Source organism: Artibeus jamaicensis, unplaced genomic scaffold (genome assembly GCF_021234435.1).
Source record: "Artibeus jamaicensis isolate MK-2021 breed Jamaican fruit bat unplaced genomic scaffold, CSHL_Jam_final contig_2259, whole genome shotgun sequence".
NCBI lineage: Eukaryota > Metazoa > Chordata > Mammalia > Chiroptera > Phyllostomidae > Artibeus > Artibeus jamaicensis.
In genome coordinates this window covers 6,770,227-6,793,174 of record NW_026521468.1, presented here as the reverse complement: position 1 = coordinate 6,793,174, position 22,948 = coordinate 6,770,227, and the positions used below count along the sequence as shown (strand labels likewise).

The following is a 22,948-nucleotide window of genomic DNA, read 5'->3' as shown; positions in this document are numbered from 1 at the left end:
CTGGCCGGCCCGTCCCAGTGTGCGGCGGGCCGTCCAGTGGTTACAAAAATGAGACTTTAAAGTATGTACTGTGTAACTAATGATAAGCATGCTGTCCCCAAACGTGTCTCCTTCCAACTACTAAGGAACTGGGAGGTGGGAAGTGTGCTGGCGATTTACCAATTTATTCCCTCTCAGCTCCACACTCATCTCGAGCCCACTCGGAAAACAGGCCCTAGAGATGTGTTTCTCTGCTGGCTGGCACAATGTTAAGCTTTTCCAGCAGAGGGCGCTATAGACACCGTGGAAGCAGCATGTTCCCCCACCCTCACCTCCCAATCCAGCAGCTTCCCCCTACCTGCACCACCGCCACCACCATCGTGGTCAGTGACTTCTCTGTCACCTCGTGAGTCACAGCTGTGCCCTCTCCAGTGAGGTCTGGACCTCAGCCCAGGGGCAATGGTTGCTCCTTTTGCTGGCTTTCCCACATCCTGCACCGCTTTCTTTACTTCTGACGGGCCAGTCCTTCGTCAGTCCACCCCCCTGGTATACCTAGCAATCCTTTAAATTAAAATTCCCCTGTTCACATCACTGCATGGTTTCACTCCTCACTTGACAGAAGAATCCTTAAATTAGAGCCTAGTTCAACCCTGTCAATAAACTGGAGACTTTTTAATACTGTCACATCAATCAATCAATAAATATCACGAATGTGGCTAAATGACATCAAAGTATAAAACAAGTTAACTTTAATTAATAACCCATAACCTAAACATCAAAACAGACAGGTGGGGAAGACTCTATTTGCGAGAATTTAGCTAGTATCACTTGCCAGTGTTTTTTAACACCATATATTTCCACGGTCTAAAACTTGTGGTGCATTTGGGCAAATTCAGAAAAGGCTCCTCCAGGACTACAAAAAAGCAGGCCCCAGCCACAGCCCCAGCAGGGAGGGATGGCCGCCTGGGCCACCCGTCAGGGCAGCTCTCTATTAAAGACTCTGCTTCTGCAGACTACACGGGCTGTGAACTGCGGGCTGTTTGGGGACCCATTAAATCCCCCGGCGCTCCAAGTCCGGCTCAGACTCGGGGGAGCAGGCAAGTGCACACACCAGGCAGAAACAGCTCCAGGACAGGCTGTGCAACGGGAAAGTCAAATTCGAAGAGATGACGCCACCCTCGCCCAGTCCCTGGGTTCGTATGTGAGGGTGGTAGGAAAGGGTCACGGGTCAATGACAGTCATACACTGATAAAGACCTCAGATGCCTGCCTCAAAGTTCTCTATAATAAACCCATGGTAGAAAATAGTTATGTGACCAAGTACATTTGTGCAGAAAAATATCACAGAAACTGAAACGATTATTAGTATTTCACATTAAAAATGTAAAAACTTGGCCCTGGCTAGTAGCTCAGTCAGTCAGAGTGTCATCCAGACACACTGAGGTCAAGGACTCCGCACATGGTCAGTGTGCACATGAGCCCAGACCCGTGATTGCACAAGGAAGTGGAACGAGAGACCAGTGCTGCTCTCTCTCGAATCAACCAAGAAACTTTTTTTAAGTTATGAACTCGTATTTCAGAAATGAAAAAAACCTACCTCAAAAATATCAGTTATAGAAAAAAACATTACTTTCCTATTTTATTTTTAATTTTTTTAGAAGAATCGCTTTGTTGTTGTTGTTTTTAAGATATTATTTATTTATTTTTAGAGAGGGGGAAGAAAGGGGGAAGGGAGGGAGAAAGAGTGGGAGAGAAACATCAATGTGTGGTTGCCTCTCACGTGTCCCTTACTGGGGACCTGGACCGAAACCCAGGCATGTGCCCTGGCTGGGAATTGAACTGGCAACTCTTTGCTTCATGGTCCCATGCTCAATCCACTAAGCTACACCAGCCAGACCAAGAAAAAACATTACTTTTCCATTTTAAACACACAACAGGTTAATATGGAAAAAACATCTGGCCAGAGATCCTAGGAAATTACCTAACTATAAAAAAAGAGTTCTGTAATTTGCCATACTGCCTGCCTAACCAGGTTTAGTCTTCAGTCCCTATCTCAATCAGCACAAAGCAGGGAGGTGCTAGACCTGTTTGAGACCCCGAGGGGGGTCACATACTTGGTAACTAGTAAGTGTTTACTAGCCAGAGATTGTTGTTTCTGCACCTTAAACTACTGCCTGGGGACTGTTGCCTTAAATCAACTCTAATACTCAAAGGACGTAAACTTGTATGAATAGTGTACCCAGTTATTACATTCATCAAGCCTCTTAAAAAAGCAATGTTTCCTATCACTCTCACAAAATCAATTTACTGCTGGTTGATACTATTCTGATTTCTGATTTCTTAAAAAAAAAAGCCTAGGAAGGCCTTTCACTGGACCATGCCTAGTAACAGACCAACACGGGCACTCCGAGCTGACCTACAACTTGCCTGACAGTGAGAGCAATCAGCAGCTTTCCAAATGATGGAACAGTTTATGATTCGATTCCTCGATCTGTCCCTGATGGCTTCTCATTAACTGTGAGCACACACGCCAGCCCTGCAGAGAATAAAAAGATGCCCTAGCATGCGGGCTCAACCGCGGGTTTGTCAAGGGACACCTCACATAGGCGGCACAGAGTCAAGTGTGGGACGGTTCTCTCATGCCCTACGGAATGTGAAAGGCTAGGCTTTACTAAACCTCTGCACAACCAAAAGCATGATGGGAAAACACAGGGAACTTTCCAAAACTCAGCAATTCCAGGGAGCCAAGGCAATAATCCTCCACAGACACTAAGTCCGACTGAAAAAAATACTAGGGCAGCAGACAGTTTGAGGCTGTGGTCTTAGGAAAAACTAATAATAGCAGTAGCTGTCATTTACCGAGCCCTGAGCTAGAAAGGCCTTTTAAACAGATGATCTCATTTACTCCTCAAAATAATCTTGTTGCAGTGAAGGTCACCTGCATCTCCAAGGAGGGGACTCTGAAGCCCAGAGGATCCGGGGAGTAGCCCAGTGCGAGCCAGTGGCTGGGCCGTGAGCCGAGCTGAGGTCTGCCTGCCTCTCAAACACACTGCGTGCACCATGCCCCACTGCACCCCTAAGGAGCACGTCTTTACTCCAGCCCAAGACGGGGAGCGTCTGCTCCAGCTTTCCACGGTAAGGCTGACTTTGTTTTCTGGAAACTGAAGAGCCCCAGCAGGACAATCCTGAGATGATACAGTAGTTACAGTACAGGCAAAGATGCGGTAACAAAGAGACCCCAAGAGGCTTCTCCCCCACAGTGCAGAGGCTGGCCAGGCCCTGCTGTTCCACGAGGTTATCAAGGACCCAGGTTCTATTCATTTGCTAGAAGAGGAAAAAGATGACTGGAAGAGCAAGTCATTTTCTCTTTGGATCATGCCCTGGAAGTTCACATGCTATTTCTGCTCACATCCCATTAAACCAGAACTTATTCACATGCCCGCAACTGGATACGAAGAAGGCTGGGGAAATGTCTCTGCATGTGTCCATCTAGAGCTCTTCCCAAACAGAGGAAGGGGAGAATGCATTCAGGGACAATGACCGGCCTGTGGAACCGACAGATGGCCTGTCCGCCTGTACATGGAGATAACAGCCTTATTAATGCTTCTACAGAACGACTGAGCATCACCAGGTTCCCATTAAATCTTTCAGAATGAGCCCTGGCTGCTGTGGCTCGGTGGACTGAGCACCAGCCTGAAAACTGGAAGGTCGATGGTTTGATTCCCAGTCAGGGCACATGGCTGAGCTGCAGGCCACGACCCCACTTGGGGACTTGTGAGAGGCAAACAATCAATGTTTCTCTCAAACACTGACATTTCTCTTTCCCTTCCTCCCCCTCTCTCTAAAAAATAAATTTAAAAATCTTTTTAAAAATTCTCCCAGAATGAACTTATGAACTTGTTACAAAATACCAAATTTTACCAAATCTAAGATGCCTTCAAGTATAAGACACGCCATTAATTCATGCACCACTAAGAAAAGTGCCGCCCACAACACCGTGAGATGCCGATTTCGGTAAGATGCACACCAATTCCAGAGATGTTAGAACTGGGGAAAATGCATCTCTCAGAACAAACAACATGCAGTACACTCCTGAAATAACAAATCAAACTTATCTGCCCTGTGCAATTACAGAGCAAAAAATCAATTAAATTTTAGAATACAAATTGTTACGGTTGCTATTAGGCCATTCTTTATGAGGATGATATAAATAATATACTGAGGCCATACTTATATTTCATGAATTTAAAAAACCCAAATCAATTCTATGGGAAAGACAGCTCCCTTCAGAGGTGACGGGGGCTGGGTTCCGGCCCAGCCTGAGAGCAGGGGCAGCTTCCCGTGCACATGAGCTGCACTCCAAAGGGTGGTGAGCTGGACTGGGTGTGTGTGTGTGTGACACCGGGACACTGGGAAGGAGTGCAGCATGTGGGGACACCCGTGTGTGTGTGTGTGTATGAGACACCGGGAAGGAGTGCAGCACGTGGGGACGGCCCCAGGCGACGACTGTGGGCAATGAAGACACAGCATTAGAGCAAGTCTGCTCAGGAAGACTCAGGGTGAGGCTTTGGTTTTTATCCTCGGGACAATGAGATGCCACTGAAGAATTTTAAGCAAGAGAGTAACAATCCCACTCGTGTTTTAGGAGACCATTCTGGCATCTATGTGGAAAATGGACTGTAAGGAGGAGAGTGAAGAGTGGGCTGTAAGACGGAGGGTGGAGAGTGGGAAGCAGCGAGCAGGCTCCTGGGGTCAGCCCGAGAGAGTTCAGACTTGGTACAGCTCTGGGGAGCGGCAAAGGTTTGGGGACAGAAAGCAGGGTGTGAGCAGAAGGGACAGGGAGGCCTCCAGGTTCCCGCGACCACGCTGCAAAAGGAATGGGCTGAGTCCGAGGTGCTTGAGCCTGCACTGCACCGGGAAGGGAGCTGGCTGCTGCATGTGTCACCTGGGCGCCAACATTCGGGCAGGGGCACATCTTAGGGGACATCTGTATGGAGGTATCGATTAAAGCCACAGTCATAGGGGAGACCCAGAGGGAAGGGGTCAGGGTTAAGAGGAAAGGGGGCCTGGGCCAGAGGCTAAGAACACCCACATTTAAAGACCAGGCTCAGAGGGCGACCGAGCCACTCAAACGCCCACCCCCACTATGCGCCCATGGCTTGCTCGTGCCGGGCCCCATGTGCCAGGACGTGCGGCTTTAGGTTCGAGGATATCCAATGAGCCTATTCTGGTTGCAGAATTCCCACAAAGTGGCAGTTCTCTGCTCCATGCGACCTGTGCACACTGGGAGTGTCCGGGCACCGGACAGTCTTCTGGTCCCTGCCCTCAAAGAGCTCATGTTCTAGAAAACATAGTGAGCACACAACTACGTGAAATGAAGATGGTCCAGAATATGTCTGTTACACTTTAAATCTACACCTTTGCCCCTCTCAGGTAAAAGTACGAAATGTTTCCTTGAAAATTAATGTTATTTCTCCCATTAATAGTTAATTGTAGACACATGTACCACAAAAGAGATTTAAACATTCGGCTCCCAAAGAATACTGTCTGGCATTGAAAAAGCAACCAAGGAGCTTCACATCCCATGGAAGAAGTCTTTACATTCTGAAATACAGACACAGCCGCTCAGATGCTAATGATCGCCACACCCTCGTGGAGTGGAAACATGCTCAGGCAGAGGAGGCGACCGAGGGGGTAGGCTGTGTGTTCCCAGCAGGGAGTCACTCCAGCATAGGTGTGTCTCCTGTGAGAGAAGAGAAATGGGCGGGCAGATGCAGAGCAGAAATTCTCGTGTTGGGAAGATGCAATGAAGCATGGAGCGCAGGCCAATGCTGCTAATCTGCATACCGCTGATCTGCATACCACCCCTGGTATAATACAGTTGACCAGCACCCTAAGTTACACTCTCAAAAATGCTTGGTTCAGTGCAGGGAATTTTCTAAACTTCAAACAGAAGACATGGTTGAAATACTTCTTCATATAAAATTTTATATTCTCCTTTTTCATTTTAACAAGGTAGTCTTACACTAAACAAGCTTCACAAGTACAATTTTTAATGACAACACAATACTGTCATTGTGTACATATACATCAGTTTTCTTGACAATTCCTTGTTGTTCATTTAAGTGTTTTCATTTTACACTATTTTAATCACTAACTCCCTTCGTGTAGTTTGTTCTGCATTTGTGATTAATATCAGAGATTTCCAGAAGCAGAATTACTACAACAAAAGGATATAATTAAGGGTTTCAATACTTATAACCAAACTGTTATCCAAAAGCACTTAAATAACCTATATTTTTACTATCTGAGTACAAAAGTGCTTATTTCAAAAACACCCTCACCAGCACTGAGTAATACAATTTTTAGTCTCAGTTAATCAGATAGAAGTACCTCATTGGAACTAACTTACAACTCTTTGATTATTAATGAATGCATCCCCCGTATCTGTCAACCTAAATGCATTTGTTTTCTGTGAATTTACTGTTTATATCTTCTGGCCTATCTACTGGGTTCTTAAGTGAGTGGCCTGTCAATTTGTAAGAGTTTATATGTTAAATGTATTACCTTTTATCATGTCGCTATAAACATTTTTCTCATTTTTATTTTGCCTTTTAATTATTTTTGGCATTCAGAAGTTTTAAATTTCCATAAATTCCACAAAAAAAAACTTTAATGAGATTTTTAGCATAGAAATATTCCCCAAGCTTATTTTTATTTCCTAGATTTATTTATTTTTAATATGAATGACGCTTTACTTCAAGTTCATTTGCACCCTGGCTGGTGTGGCTCAGCAGATGAACTGCACGCCGCCGGCCCGGGAACGGAAGGGCTGTGCGCCAGCTCCCGGCTGGGGGTGAGCAAAAGGCAACCGATGGCTGTGTCTCTCACAAGTGGACGTTTCTCGCCATCTTTTTTTCAAAATAAATAAATAAAATCTTCTAAAATTTTTCATTTAATTGTATAGTAGGCACTGGATTTACCTTGTGGTTTGTTTTTTTTTTAAATCAAGTAGCGAACAGAGTGTGTGGGCAGTTCAGTGCCCCGGGACTAAATGATGCCCCTTCTCTACTCATTGAGACACCGACTCTTCGTGGGTCAGAGTCGCACGTAACAGGTGGGTCTGGAGACCAGTCTGCTGCACTGATAACTGTGTGCTTGTGCCAGGACCACCCTGTTCTAATTATTACAGTTTTTCAAAATTTTAGTTATTTGTTACGACTAGTTTCCCTCATGACTTTCAAAAAAATTTTTTGAAAGTATGCTTTTATCCTTCCAGATGAAATTTACAACCATTAGAACTTTATTTTGTCAAGTTCTAAAAGAAAAGTGAGTTTTTTGGTTTTTGGTTTTTTTTTTTTCGGTTTTCACATTTTTATTGGGGGCCATAGGATGTCCTTCTGGTCAGTAGAGGTGTTCAGTTTCTTCAGCCACTCCAGGCTTGGGCCCTGGGGGTCCTGGGGGTAGCTGGGCACGTCGGGCATGTTCCCATCATCTTGGACGAGCACTGGGTAGGTGTAGGGTGTGACCTTGTTGACTATGGCAGCATACTTGGTGTAGGGGCTGAAGATGGGCAGGACTATAGCGAGGCCCGCGACAGTGAAGGACGCGACCAGCACCGGCTCCTTGGCCCAGGCATTCTTGAGGAAGGCGGCGAGTCTCCCAGCCATCTTGGTCTCGGCGGCGGCCGAAAAGTATTTTTAAATGTATTTACTTAATTGTTGTTCAAGTATAGTTTTCTGTCTTTTATTACTATCCCAATCCACCCCCCAGTGCCCCCCACCTCCCTCCCATTTCCACCCCCCTTAGTTTTTGTCCATTTGTCCTTTATACTTGTTCCTGTAAATCCTTCCCCTTTTCCCCAGAAAAATAAGTATTTTTAAAAAGACTTTAATTAATTTTTTTAGAGAAAGGGGAAGGGAGGAAGAAAGAGAGGGAGACAAACACCCATCTGTTGCCTCACCACCCCCAAGCAGGGACCTGGCCGCAGTCCAGGCGCGCGCCCTGACTGGGAACTGAACCTGAGACCTTCTGGTCTGCAGGAGGATGTCCACCCCACTGAGCCACACTAATCCAGGCAAACATGTATTATTTTTTAATTAAAATAGCTTTAAACCTACAAATTAATTGAACTGAAAGCTCTGCAGGATTTAATTTCCTACTTGAGAAACTCTCTTCAATTTATTTCTCTCCTCTTCTAGTGAAATGGTCATTTTTTTCCCATATTTATTCCCTATATATGTTGAGTTCATTTCTAGGAATTTTGTATTTATTGTTATTCTGCACAGGATCGAATCTTCTACGTACTGTCTAAATGGTCACTGACCGTCAGGTTCCTGATGTACCTGATTTGCATCATATAACTCTAGCTGATCATCTTGGGTTTTCTGGGTGTACAACCTATCAACCAAAAACATCTTTTCGCCTTTTTATTTCTTATTTCTATCTCATGTTAGTGAGCAGGACTCAGAGACCCGCTGGTGCACGCACACCTCCCAGCTCCAGCATCACGAGGCTGCGCTTGGTGGAACCGAGTTCACAGGCCGGAGATGAGAGCCCACGGGCACAGCCGCTGCTCTGGCTGCCTGGCTTTCACACTCTTCCTCTGCACAGCCCGAACCACATGCAGGATGCGCCAAAGCAGCCGATGCCGCCCGGCAGCGTGGACCTATCTTCCTGTCAGCGAAGATGCTCTGGCCTCCCCAGAGTGAGGAGCCGCAGTCCCAACTGCCCTTGTGTTCATCCCTGGATGCACAAGTCACTCCTGCGGCTCAGCCCAGTCCATTAATATTCTCTTCTCTAAAGACTGAGCTGTCAAATTAACGCCTAACAATTTGGATATAAAATAAAGAATAGGAAAAAAGTTAAACATACAGATAGAACGGGCAAAGAAAAAATACACTAACTTACTCCAACTCTTCGTTCTGTGCCTGGTCACGAGGTCACACAAATGGTGTCCCTGACTCTCTCCACCTACCACCCCACACCTTGTTTGTCCTCAGTCAGAACCTCAGCAACTCGGGTTCTCACAGGTCGGCGTGGCCCAACGAATCTGACTCACAGACCTGCCTTATGGGGCAGGGGTGGGGGGCTTGCAGATTTTCATCACTCTTACCGTTAGGCCTAGAAGTACGTGCTAAGAGACACTTCGGAGAACCCCCGCTGTGCAGCATCAGCTACGTCTCTCCTTAGCAATCACCACTCAGCACTCCAGCCAGCAAAGTCACCCCTTGAGCACAGCAGCATGAAGAGCCCCAGACAGGTGGCCGCCTTATATTCCAATTTAGTGCAACAATTCTGCATTTGCCGGCAGAGGCCCCTCCTGCTCAGACAGTAAAGCACCATGCCCCAGCAGAGCCCTCACTGCTCTCCCGCAGAATCCCCGACTGGGTTGTCAGGTACAGTGACAGTGACTGACAGTGAGAGACTGCTTTCAGGGTCAAGCTGAGAGGTGCGATGTGAAAGCTGGTCTGACGATTCGTGCATCAAATACCCTGCTCTCCCTAATGTATGTCTTCAGGAAGAAATAGTGGTAATGACTTTATCTTTACTCCTTTTGATTCTATTGATTTTTGCTTTTTGTATTTCAAAGCTGTTAATATGTACACACAAATTTCCTGGCGGACTGGCTCATTTTTCATTCTGGAATCTCCTTCATTTCCAGGGACGGGCCATGCTGGAATTCTATTTTGTTTGATGTCACTTACCCTGGCCATCTTACTACAACTGTGACCCATCTATTCTTTGTTCCATTTCTTTTCTTTCCTTTCTTGTCTTCTTTGGCCCAGTTAAGTATTTTTTATTACTTCATTTCCCCTTTCCTTCTGTATTTGCTTATAGCCATTAATTCTCGTTCTAGCCTTTTAGTGGTTACTCTATAGCAGCTTTTTTCAACTCAAATTCAATGAGAGAACTATGTCTCACAGAAAATAACTTAGTGACGGTTTTTTTTCAGTTCTTCTAAGGATGATAACATCAAAATTAAGTTTTCGTTTTTGTGAGGGCTGCATTTCCGAATCATCCTTATATTCACCATTACTCCTAGGGTAAAACTTTTGGGGGGTTGGGGTCCCACCAAAAGCCTGGAGTGTTTACCAGCGTCCTCCTCCTCCATCATCCCCGAGGCCCGGGTTGTGCTGCAGCCTCATCAGCCTGTTGGACTCCTGCACCTCTCGACCTGTTCTCTCTGCTCAGCTTTTCCATCACAGCTTCTGGGCTGACAAAAGCCTCTGAGGGTCATGTAGCACCGCCTATTTACTCTGCCTCTTTGGAATGCTCTTCCTGCGGGGACCTCGGCCCCTCCGCGTCCTTGATGTCACAGTAGCTTCCAGTGCCTTCAGATATTTAATTTTTATGTCCTCCCTAGCTTTTCAGTTTGGGGTGGCCTGTGTGGTCTGATACAGCAGGTCTGCCTGAGCCAGAAGCAGAAGTCCTGGAGGATACTGAATTTTGCCCTGGCCAATGGTGCTCAGTTGGTTGGAGCACCACCCCATGACCCGAAAGGTTGCGGGTTCGATCTCTGGCCGGGGCACTTGCACATGGACGTTTCTCTCCTGCTCTCTCCCTCCCTTCCCCCCTCTCTAAAATATATCTTGTATGTTCATTCACAGGAGACCCACAAATTTCTTAAGATAAAAATAATCTACAGAGAGCATTCTTGTGTGTCAGCATTCCATTTTTTTTAAAAGAGGATATTGAATTTTGTTCAATGACTTTCCAGGTAGCAATGAAGATAACCCTATAAAGTCTCCTTCTTACTTGATTTACTCTCATGGAATATTAGAGATCTCTGCATTCCCCAAATAGACCTCATTTGGTCTTACTATTCTAATTTAATATGCTGCTGCATTTGTTTCATATTCTTTTCTTATGATGAGGTTTTGAAGAAATAATACTAATAATGATGAATTACACTTTCTGATAAACTTTAAGATTCTCAGATTATATTTATGTGACGGAAATCTAAAGTTAGCTTTGTTGCTTATCATTTTCATGTCTTTTAGGGTCATGCACTAATTTATAAAGTAAACTAGGTAACTTCCCCTCTTTTTAAAGTTCTGAGGCAATTTACATAGTAAACATGAAAAATATAAAAGAATTCATTTTTATTAACATTATCTAAAAAGGAGAAGCTTTTTGGAGATAAATTCTTTCATAATTAAAACTCTTCCTTGTTCTATCTGGGTTTTCTGGATTCTCAAAGGGTTCCAGGACTACTTCAAAAGACCCTGTCCTGCACAAATTTAACACTGCATAAATGTTATTTCCATGTGACCTAAAAGTTGTCTTTTGCTTTGCACCAGGTGAGAAATATCCACTATTTTTTAAAATCCCTGGAGAGTGCAGACCAGAAGGGTGGCCACGGACGGAGCAGAAAAGGAGCTGCTATGCTCCCTGCGCGTTCCTTGGCACCAGGAGCTTCCGCCAACTCCGCGGGAGAGCGGGCACCGGGGAAGACCCGCCACCCGCCACGTTGGAGGAGCCAGTCGCACAATCGGGCAGTATTTCCTGGGTGCCCGCTATGTATGTCCATTAGCTAAAGTTTATAAACGGTAAGAATTAAACATGATTCTTGCCTTCAAGGAGTTTATAATCTCACAAAAGAGAGGGAAAATGTGTACGTGTAGAATCATAGTAAAAGGCAGAAGGCTAAGCGCCATGGGACAAATGTAAACTGAGAATCTGGTCACAGTGACTCACGCAATCCGGACGCAAGCAGCAGGCACTGCACTTCTTTAACACTCCTCTAATTGAGGGAGATCGAGCTTTATGCATAAAGCGACTGAGTGACTATGTATTTCTAGGTACGTGATCTCACTGAGTATAGCTTCACCACTATGATAACTAAATGCCGTAGGAGAAAGCTTTATATGCATTTCTGCAACCCCAACTGGGGCTTCTGTGTGAAATAGAGTAAATTAAACTGACAATACGATCATCATAAAAACAAATCCTAATAGTCTACAAAGAATTCAAATTCAATCTCTCTTCCACATATTTGCTCAAACAATTTATACGCCAGCACGGTGGATGTTTCCAGGGCAAAACCACCCCCGCCCCACCTCACAAATCCTACCGAAGTGATTACTACGGTCATGTCTATGCCAGGCCAGGTCATGTCATATGTCTATGCTAACACCATGCTCTAGATTTGAAACACACTCCTGAACCTGCAGTGATATACACAGGAACAGAGGACAACAGCACACACGTGTGACAGTGAGGCATGGACTTCACAGGGCGGAACATGGGGAAGATGGTGTGCACCCACCCAGCGTCGAACTTGGGCCCTGTACCACTTAATCCCTACTCTGACCTTGTAGTAGGCATTATCGCCCACTTCCAGAACAGCAAACTAAGGCTGAGAGAATTTAAAAACAAACCCCAAGTCACCCGGCATTCCTAGAAACCCAGAATCGACAACTCCGAGACCACTTACACTCGTGACCCCCGGACGCGGGTTATCCGTATGCGAGTCTCCCATGGCTGCATTCACTCGGTGCACAGGGCCCTCCACTGTGACGGTGCCTTTTTCCTTCTCTGCCTGGGAATGACTTTGACTCTATAAAGTGAGGATAAGAGTGGATGGTGGTGGTTTGTGTTCAGAAGTCTAAGAGGCCAGATGAAAAGATGTCAACAGTGTATCGGCTCCTCCTAGTTGCTGAACTTGTTTTTGTAATAGTCCCATGGTCTCTTAACCACAGGGCTTTTGTATATTCTCAAAAGAACAGATTTTGCTCCCAAAGGAAGGGTTTGATTAAATAATATTTAACAAATAATTACCTTCCTACAAAAATGAGTTATTTTTTAAAAACTTTTTTTAAAAATTTTTTTTTTAAAGATTTATTTATCTTTAGAGGGGAAGGGAAGTAGAGAGGGAGAGAAACATCAATGTATGGTTGCCTTTTGTGCATCCCCTGCTGGGAACCGGCCTGCAACCCAGGCATGTACCTTGACTGGGAATTGAACTGCGATCATGTGGTTCGCAGGCCCACACTCAATCCACTGAGCTACACCAGCCGGGGCTAAAAAATGGTTTTAAATCCTCACCAGAGGACATGTTTACTGATTTTAGAGAGAGGAAGTGGGGCGGGGGGAGGAACATTGATGTGAGAGAGAAACACCGGTCAGTCGCCTCCCAAAGGTGCCCTGACCAGGGATCGAACTGCCAACCTCGGTATGTGCCCTGACCGGGAACCCAACCCTCAACATTTTGCAGTGCAAGACAATGCTCCAACCGAGCCACCCGCTGGGTTTCGGGTACTTTTTGAACTACAAAGGTGTAGCTACCTTTATAGACAAAACTGTAAGGGCAGCAGCCCCTCCCCGCCCCTCCCACCGACACACGGCGTGACCAGCGCGGGGGTGGGCTCCCCGTCCGGCTGTGGCCCTTTCACAGGCACACACGTGCCGATGCGAACATTTATGCCACGGTGCACTTGGAACACGCGCGGTTTTTTATAGGTGAGAAAAGCAAACCTCAATGAAGACGGTAAAGATGACCGCACCAGGACAACGAGGGACGGAGCCTCCCTGCTCCGCACATGCATTTTCCCTGCCGCGCTCGCTCAGCAGTGTGCGCGCGAAGGGCTTCCTTCTCCTTGAGGTGACAGTTAAACTTGGCTGGCTGAGCATGTTCTCCCAAAATTCTGGTTGCCTGACTACTGGCAGTATAAATTTTAGAACACGTGTCTGCTTACTAATCTGTTAGTACCTTGTCTTTTTCTTTGCTCACTTAACTATGCCAAGAAACATAAAACCAGTTTTCCAGCAGACCGAGGTTTGAACCCAGGGCCGTCCGGTCTTTCTCAGGTTCCCCACCTCTCTGCATCTGTTTCACTTCTACCAACAACCCACAGGTCTGTAAATTTTTAAGTTTAAATTAGTTTAAGACTTACTCTTGGGAACACAGTGGATATAATTCTAGTTAAAAATATTGTTGTTGTAATCCATTATCACCTTGATTATACAGAACATTGAACAGCAGGGTTTATACAAACCTCAAATAAAACCAAGTAAAACAGACAAAAAATCTTACTTCTAATTCAAAAAATGAAAATGTTAAAATATACTAACATGCATATGTCCTTAAAATATAAGGATAGCTTTTTCATCTTAAAAAACAACAACAACCAAGATTTGTAGTAAATTTGGAGTTGCACAGCCATGACCGTGACCCAGTTGCTGAGCATCTTCGTCGCCCCCCAACCCCTCCTGCCAACCTGCAGCCAATCCCGTCTCACCCTCGGCCCCAGACAACCACCAACATCCTTTTGGGTCCCACAGCCTTTCCCTTCCTGGAAACATCATATGCCTGCCATCTGGCTGCTTTCACTTGATATGATTTTTTTAAAGTATCCTTAAAAAAAAAAAATAGATTGTATTTAGTTGCTCTGGCTGGTGTGGCTCAGTGGACTGAGTGCTGGTCTGTGAATCAAAGGGTCGCCAGTTCGATTCCCAGTCAGGGCACATGCCTGTGTGGTGGCCAGGTTCCTGGGAGGCAATCACACATTGATGTGTCTCCCCCTCCCTTCCTCTCTTTTTAAAAGCAAATAAATAAAACATTGATGTGAGGAACCCCAATCAGTTGCCTCTTGTAGGTGCCCTGACCAGGGAAGAACCCACAACCCAGGCATGCGCCCCGACTGGGAATCGAACCGGTGCCCCTTCGCTTTGTGGGACCGCACCCAAACAACTGAGCCACACAGACCGGGGCAGTGGGCACGGTGTCTCTGAGGTTCACCCGCACTGTAGCGTGTGTCAGAACTTCATTCTTTTTATCGCTGAAGGATATTGTACTGTCTGAACATGCACTTTTTTCTTTTATGGTGTTTTTCTTTCTTTTGGTTTAGTGCCTATAACTCTCTGTCTAATCAAAGGTCACAAAGATTTTTCTTTTTTTTTCCTAACAGTTGTACAGTTTCGGTTCTTACATTTAAGTCTATGATCAGTTTTGAGTTCATTCTCATGTATGGTGTGAGGTTAAGGGTTGGAATTCCTTTATGCATGTGGACATTCAATTACTTCAGCACATTAATTGGAAAGACACTCCTTCCCCCACTGAACTGTGCTGACGCCTTTGTCAAAAACCAGATTCAACCACAAATGCGCAGGTTCGCTTCTGAACACACCTGTTCCCTTTGTCTACTCTGTCAATTCCATGCCACGCCTACTGTCTTGACTGCTTCAGCCTTACGGTATACTCTTAAATTGGGAATGTTAACTCTTTTAACTTTCTTATTTGTCAAAATTGTTTTGACTATTCTAAGTTTTTTACATCTCCATATATATTTTAGAATCAGCCTCTCCATTTATGTAAAAAAAAAAAAAAAGGCCGTCTGTGATTTTTTTTTTTTTTTTAGATTTTATTTATTTATCTTTAGAGGGGAAGGGAAGAATGTCAACGTATGGTTGCCTGTTGTGTGTCCCTTGCTGGAAACTGGCCTGCAACCCAGGCATGTGCCCCGACTGGGAATTGAACCTCGATCCTCTGGGTCACAGGCCTGTGCTCAATCCACTGAGCTACACCAGCTAGGGCCTTCTGTGATTTTGATGGGAATTACACTGAATAGATAAATTTAGGGAGAATTTCTATATTGTGTCTTCCCATCCATGTATATAGAATGTCTATGTATTTGGATCTTTAATTTTTCTCAGCAACATGTTGCAGTTTTTAATATAAAAGCCTTTCACTTCTTTTACGCAATGTACTCTAGAGTATTTAATTCTTTTTGGTACTATACTACAGTGAATTACATTCTTTTCAGAATTTCATTTTCAAACTGTTTACTGTGAGATACACAAGAAATACAAATGACTTCTGCATACTGACTGTGTATCCTGTGACCCTGTGGACTTGTCTCCTAGTCGCAGCTGCTTCTTTTGTGTGTGCCGGTCCCTTGGGTCTCTCCGTAGAGAGCCGCGGCCCCTGTGGGCCAGGGTAGCTTCTTCCCTGCTGCCTCAGCGCTTCTCTGTCCTTCACCTGACCGCAGGTGCTCCGTGTCCAGTGCACGCTGAACAGAAGCAATTCACATGCCGTTCTTGTTTCCAATTTTAGGGGAAGCATTCAGTCACCCATCCTAAGTATGATGTTAACTTCGTGTGTTTTTCCCATATGCTCTTAATCAAGTTTAAGAAGTTCCCTTCCATACCTCATTTCCTGAGAGTTTTTATCACGGCTGAGGGTTGGATTTGTCTGCGTCTACTGAGATGATCATGCGGTTTTCTCCTTTATTCTACCAATATTACATGAAGTGATTTTAGGATGTTAATCCAAACTTGCAGTCCTGGGACAAATCCCACTTGATCATAACCCTTTCTATGCTGGGCGTGGCTTCTGGATATTAAGATTTCTGTGTTTATGTTCATGAGCGATAGTGGGCTATAACTTCATTTTCTTATGATGTCTTTGGCTTGGGAATCACAGTGATGCTGGCCTCACAGAGTCAGCCGGGAAGTGTGATCTGCCTTGATCTGGGGGATTGTGAAGGCTTGGCAGTAGTAGTCCCTTGTATTCATACATTCGACACAAGTTACCAGTGAAGCCGACATGAGCTGGGGTTTTCTTTGCGATAAGACTTCTTTACTAATTTAACTTCTTTTTTGTTATATGTTCACTCAGATTTTTCATTCTTCTTGAGTCAGTTTTGGTAGTTAGTCTATTTCCAGGATTTCATCCCTCATCTAAGCTGTCTGATCTGTTGGCATCAAGTTACTCGTGGTGTGTACTTAATTTCCGCAGGATCAGCGCTCGTGCCCCCCCCCCAATCCTTCATTTTGGCAACTTCTTTTTTCCGTTTTCCTCCTGGTCAGTCTAGCTACTGGTTTCTCAATGTTGTTGATCTTTTCAACTAACCAGCTTTTCATTTTACTGACCTTCTCTACTAGTTTTGTCTCTATTCCACTGATCTCTACAAATCTTTATCCCGTCCTGTTTTCTCACCAGAGGTTTAGTCTGTCCTTCACTCTCACTCGAGGCGGAAGCTCGAGTCACTGACCTGACAGTTCTGTCCTTTCCAAACACAGACACTTGAAGCTGTGAGTTCCCCTCTTCGTGCGGTTTGGTGCATCCCATGAATTTGACATGCTGTTCTCCTTTTAATGCAGTTTAATGTATTTTTTAAAATTTTTTAAAAGATTTTATTTATTTATCTTTAGAGGGGAAGGAGAGAGGGAGAGAAACATCAATGTATGGTTGCCTCTAGTGCATCCCCTGCAGGGAACTGTCCTGCAGGGAACCTGCCTGCAACCCAGGCATGTGCCCTGACTAGGAATCGAACCGCGATCCTCTGGTTCACAGGCCCGTGCTCAATCCACTGAGCTACACCAGCCAGGTAATGTATTTTTTCTGACATTCCCTGTGATCGCTTCTTTGTCCTTGGGTCATTTAAAAATCTGTTCAATTCCATGCGGATTATGCGTGGAGAAAAAACGAGAAGGAAGGGACCCCAAAGGTCTGACTGGAGTGACTGGAAGCATGGAAGCGCCCTCCAGATGCAGGGTGAGCCAGGTCGAAGTGGGGACCCCAGAGCAGGAGGGCAGTGCTGGGCCTGTGCGGCGGGGACGCCCTTTAAACAGCATGTAGAGAAGGCTAGTGCCTATGCAAACACTGGGTGTGGGGAGCAGTCCGGGCTGGTGACACAGAACTTAGGAGTCTCCAGGGTGTGTGTGGCATTTAAAGTCGTCGAACTCAATGAGGTCACCAAAGGCGTGAGTGAAGATAGCAAAGAGAAAGCTCCCGTGAGTAAAACCAGAAGTTTCATGAAGGACACTGGTGTTATGTTTAGTGTGTTAAGACATTTAGAACTTGGTCTGCAAGGACAGAGGCCAATTTAAGCACATTATCCATGGATGTGAAAGACAATAAATGTCAAAACATGACAACATGTCATACCTGTGACCCACAGAGGTGCTGACGTTTACCAGATGATATCAAGAGACCTAGCTGTCCAGATAATAAGACACTTAAAAATATGGGTTTCGTGTTTGGTCCCCGGTCAGGGAACCTATGGGAGGCTACCGTCCGATGTTCTTATATCACTGTGTCTCTCCCTCTCTCCCTCCTTCTCTCTAAAAATAAATAAAATGTGTTTTTTAAGTTATCTTTAAAAAAAACCATACCAAGTGAAAGCAGCCAGATGGCAGGCATATGATGTTTCCAGGAAGGGAAAGGCTGTGGGACCCAAAAGGATGTTGGTGGTTGTCTGGGGCCGAGGGTGAGACGGGATTGGCTGCAGGTTGGCGGGGGGGTTGGGGGGCGACGAAGATGCTCAGCAACTGGGTCACGGTCATGGCTGTGCAACTCCAAATTTACTACGAATCTTTTTTTAAAAGACAGAAAAGCTGCACTGGCTGGTGTGGCTCAGTGGATTGCGCATGGGCCTGTGAACCAAGGAACTGCGGTTCAATTCCCAGTCAGGGCACATGCCTGGGTTGCAGGCCGGATCCCAGCGGGGGACCCACAGGAAGCAACCATACAATTGATGTTTCTCTCCTTTCCTTCCTCTCTAAAGATAAATAAATAAAATCTTTTTAAAAAGACAGAAAAGCTATCCTTACATTTTAAGGCTTTGATTCATGTTACTATTAGACTTGTTGCACACATGTTTACTAAAATAGAACACCCTTAAATTGTCCATGTTAACTAAACAAGATCCTTACCCCTCCCTATACCCATAAGCCTCTCTACCAATCTCAGGAACTTAACATAGTATCTCTTCTGGATACAGGGATATCTAAGAAAGGAAGCAAAATCGTCATACCTCCAACCAGAGAGCCAAATAATGAAACAAAAGACAGCAAGCTCACCTACAGAAGGTGTCTGAGTTTCCTTAGCTCCGAAGTCTACAGGGGCTTTTACAATACTTCATTCCTTCAAATTTTGTGTTGAAGAGTCAGAAGAAAGATATAATGTAGAAGGAAAATGGGTCAAGTGAGGGAAATTGCTTTCCAACTGAGATTTGAGACTGAATAGGAAGCAGCTGAATTAGACAGAAGAAAGGCAGTTATCGTCCATTCATACGCTGCTCTTACTATCAAAGACAGCTCACTCCTAGCTCACCCCGCCAACCAAAGCGGTCTAGTTGCACGGTGACACAGATTTTTATAGAAATGTGGATCAAAACTAGAATCCCTTTAAACAGGGTTCAGTTTTTCAGTAACATGGACTTTCAAATAGTGCTTCAAGAGAACTACTCTGTGGCAGAAAAAAACAACCCACGAGAGCCGCGTGGGTCCCGCGGCCCCTTGGCCCCCTCGGCCGGCCCCCTCAGCTGCATTCTGGGTGCTGGAGGCAAGGATCAGGGAGCAAAGGATGTTCTCTTCACCAGCAGGCTTTTCAAGTATCTGTGAGGTTTTCTATAAACACATCCAAGTTAGTGTTCCCTTAATATATTTTAAAAACCCAAATTATATGATTTGGGGCTGTAAATCTGTTAGACACAGGTAATCTATGCAACATTTGGTAACTTTTTAATGAAAATCGCTCAGATTAGACCCTGTCTGGGCCCCGGAGAGCTCTCCGATCTTTGGAAACAGCGCAAACGCTCCCTCCACCAGAATGAGGCGACGACAGAGCTCCGGGGGCCTCGGATCCTCGCCCACTGATGGGCATAAACGAGGTAAAACAGTAAGTGCTCCATACTTGACATGAGACAGGGACTCGGACACGAGAGCCGTTAGGAAGTTCAGAACCCTTTCTCCAGCGGTGAATTTGTATTTTCAGAGCAAACACACTTTGCAGCACAAAAACACATCAGAATGAAAGAAAACAGATGGTTCCCCCGCAGCAGTGTTGCCTCAAACCGGGCCTCGACTCCCATCTCTCAAGTTCAAAGTTTCAGGAGAGAAAATGTAAAATAAAACAAACCTGAGGATGTGAAAACAGCAAATTTTAAAAAGAGGAGGAAGGCCTTGGCTGGTGTAGCTAAATGGATTGAGCACAGGCCTCCGAACCTAAGGATCGTGGTTTGATTCCCAGTCAGGGCACATGCCTGGGTTGCAGGCCAGTTCCCAGCAGGGGACGCACAGGAGGTAACCAATATTGATATTTCTCTCCCTCTCTCCTTCCCTTCCCCTCTAAAGATAAATAAATTAAAATCTTTTAAAAGGGGAGGAAAAAAGTGATGGGAAATACAAATGAAAGACTAGAAAAACTTTTGAATGATCCTGAAGCTGAATGCTGAAACTGTTCACAAATGTTCACTAATTTGAGATTTAGTTAGAAAAATCACAAATTAAAGAGAAAGAGCCATTTTCTGAGGCTGCAGGATCTATGTAATCAAAATCCTGCCACTGAAGGTTAAATAGGCACGTGTGTAGTTAATTAAATAACCACATCTAATAAATTGCTAAAGGGGTGCTTAAGTTATGAGAGCACATAAATTGATTTCGAGGAAAAGAATTCTAACAACTCCCTTTTAAAGCCTGCTCCATTTCCGCAGAGCCCCGCCCCCGGGGAGACCGGCCGGGTGAGTTTGGCGCACGCCAACCGCACGCTCACCGCACACTCTGGATCACCCGGCGATCCCGCTGGTCACAACTCTCATCTGCCAACAGGTAGGCAAACCAGGAATTATTCTGTATAATGTTACCCATCGTACCTAGAAGTCAAATATCCCTAAGAAACATCCCATCGTGTCTTCACAGTTCAATGGGTGGCACGTACCCAGGGCCTCAGGGAAACAACCATTCCCGTGGAACCCACAGAAAACAGCCCAAGGCACCCACGAGGGACGGTTGAAGACTGACTCTTCCACGCAACTCTCCTCACACCTGAAGGTGAATCCCCACAGGTGAGGCCCACTGTCTGAAATCACGGGTCGCCACCACCCTAAAACGACGGCAGGAAGGAGGCAGAGCGCTCGTTATCAACCTCTTCCCTCTGCCCACTATCGTCTGTGGAAGCGAGTCCCTGAAGAAACAGACGAATAAAGTGAAAATAAAGTGAAAAACTTATCTCAGCATCCACAACGTACTGTGCGAATAGAAACACTTTACCGGCCCTGCTGTCAAGTGACTCAAAGTCCAGCGGAGAATTGACCAGGACGATGAAGGTCCCTTTACACAGCACGCGTCGCCGGTAAGGGGCTACGCTGGGACTCAGAACCTGCAGTGATGGATGGGGAGGGGGACACTGCTCTTCTACACGACACAAGGCCATGATGTGTACAAAGGTACAATGTGACCAAGGTTCTTTCCACCACCCAATTGTGCTAAACAACTATTTGTGTCTGTTTTGAACCTTCCCCACCCTATTCTATGGCAGTTTTTTTAAAAGTCCATTTTTTGGTTTTAATTTCTTTGTTAAGAAATCTGTTATTGGGTAAAGGAATCTATTAAACGTATCTAACCTTTAAAAAGTTCTAGAAACTAACACTGGCATATATTTATGTCATAATCTGATTTTAGGTTTCCCAGAATATCTTGATAATTTGTTTTCTCTCTTTTCTATCAAAATTCTGGAAATATCCATCACGTTTACAGTATGTTAGGGACTGTTATGTGAAGTCTGAGTTCAGGATGTTTTACGGAACCGGCACTGAGAATTCGATTCCGTTGAAAGCAGCCCCGTCATTGCCGACACAACCCTATCATTACGTGGCTCATCACACACTTGGACCCAGGCGGTGCGTCCGATCTCTGCCCGGGAGCCGCAGGCACTGCGCTCTGCTAAGGCCACTGATCTGCGCCACCTCTCTCTGTCAGCACTTTCGGAAGGACTCGGCGAGAGACACTGGAAGCAGCAGCACAAGCGTCTGGTTCTTTAACCAGCAGTCACAGAGGCTGCTGCAAGGGCCCGGCGCTGGTCTGTGCTTGTAAAAACATCTCAGACAAACGTCCGACTGCCTTCCATGACCTGAGCTTATCTGTGTAAGCCTGGCTTTATTCTCCTGTGTGTGTTCCAGTGTGATGATGTCAGAATGGGTATCTCATTAAGTAAAGCATTCTGGAGTTTAAAATGTAAGCATATAAACATGATAGGAGGAGGTGGGAGGGAAGGAGTCTAAAAGACCTCTGTGGGTTCACAGGAAAAATAATATAAACAAATAAACCTGCGGGGTCACTGCATGCGTGCAACCGAACATTTCAGGGTTAGCGTCTTTACTTCGCAGAGCCTCTCAGACATGTCCCAGGAAGCGTGGAACACGGCAGGCCTGACCTCAGCGAAGTCCCTCTTGCACGGCCCACGCCAGTCATCCCGTGCCTTGTGCCGGCCGGCCCCCCTCGCACCTTTCCAGGCCGACCCTCCCGTGATGCGTGTCCTAGCTTGCAGCACCTCACACAGACAGCTACAATCGCATGGTTCTCATGCTTCCAATTAATATCCCCTCCATCTCTGCTCATTTCCGCTCCATCTCTGCTCGACAGAAGTTTCTGGTCCACCTCTGAGCTTACATCACACCCATCAACAACCATCAATAGTTCCTAAGCAGGCAGGAAGGAGGGTCTGCCCACGAAGCCCCTTTTCAACCTTACTGCCAACACAAACCTTCCCTTCCAGCTAGACGTCAGTGTCATTTATTGAATAAAACACTGAGTCCAAGCTGCTATGTCAGTCACTTTCCAATATGTCCCCTAAACATGGCCTGCCTGTCTCCGCGCAGAATACCCTCCCAACCAAACCTCTAGGACCTGCTGACGGAAAGTCTGGCCGGCCACTTGGACCCGAGGTCCCCTCCCTCTTCAACATGAACAGGCCCTCCCCCTGCACGCTCCCAAACTCCATTCCACGGAACCAGGAGATGGTGTGAAGGGAAAGCGACGCGTGGTAGTCACATGTTTGGGAAGGACTGGACTAATAAAGGTAACAAACACAGCTCTTTTGCTGCTGAGCTTCTCCAAGCATCTAGTACATTAATACATGTCTTCAAGAGGGGAGATGGGGTGCAAGGCTCCCTAAGTCTACACGACTACAGACGTCGCTACCTCTGGAAAGCCTCTCAACCCTTAACTGTCACTGCAATGTTGTC

The 22,948-nt window shown here is 45.7% G+C and overlaps 2 protein-coding genes across 5 annotated transcripts in view; both read right to left on the bottom strand.

The window, feature by feature from the left end:
- The window catches only part of TNRC6C (trinucleotide repeat containing adaptor 6C), a 110,867-nt gene that overhangs the window by 81,386 nt on the left and 6,533 nt on the right, over window positions 1-22,948 (bottom strand). The gene's annotated exons all lie outside the window — the stretch shown is intronic.
- On the bottom strand, window positions 7,346-7,685 carry LOC119058578 (NADH dehydrogenase [ubiquinone] 1 alpha subcomplex subunit 3-like). The gene has a single exon (XM_037157886.2). It carries the CDS (start codon window positions 7,646-7,648, stop codon window positions 7,346-7,348), a length of 303 nt encoding a protein of 100 aa, XP_037013781.2. The 5' UTR covers window positions 7,649-7,685.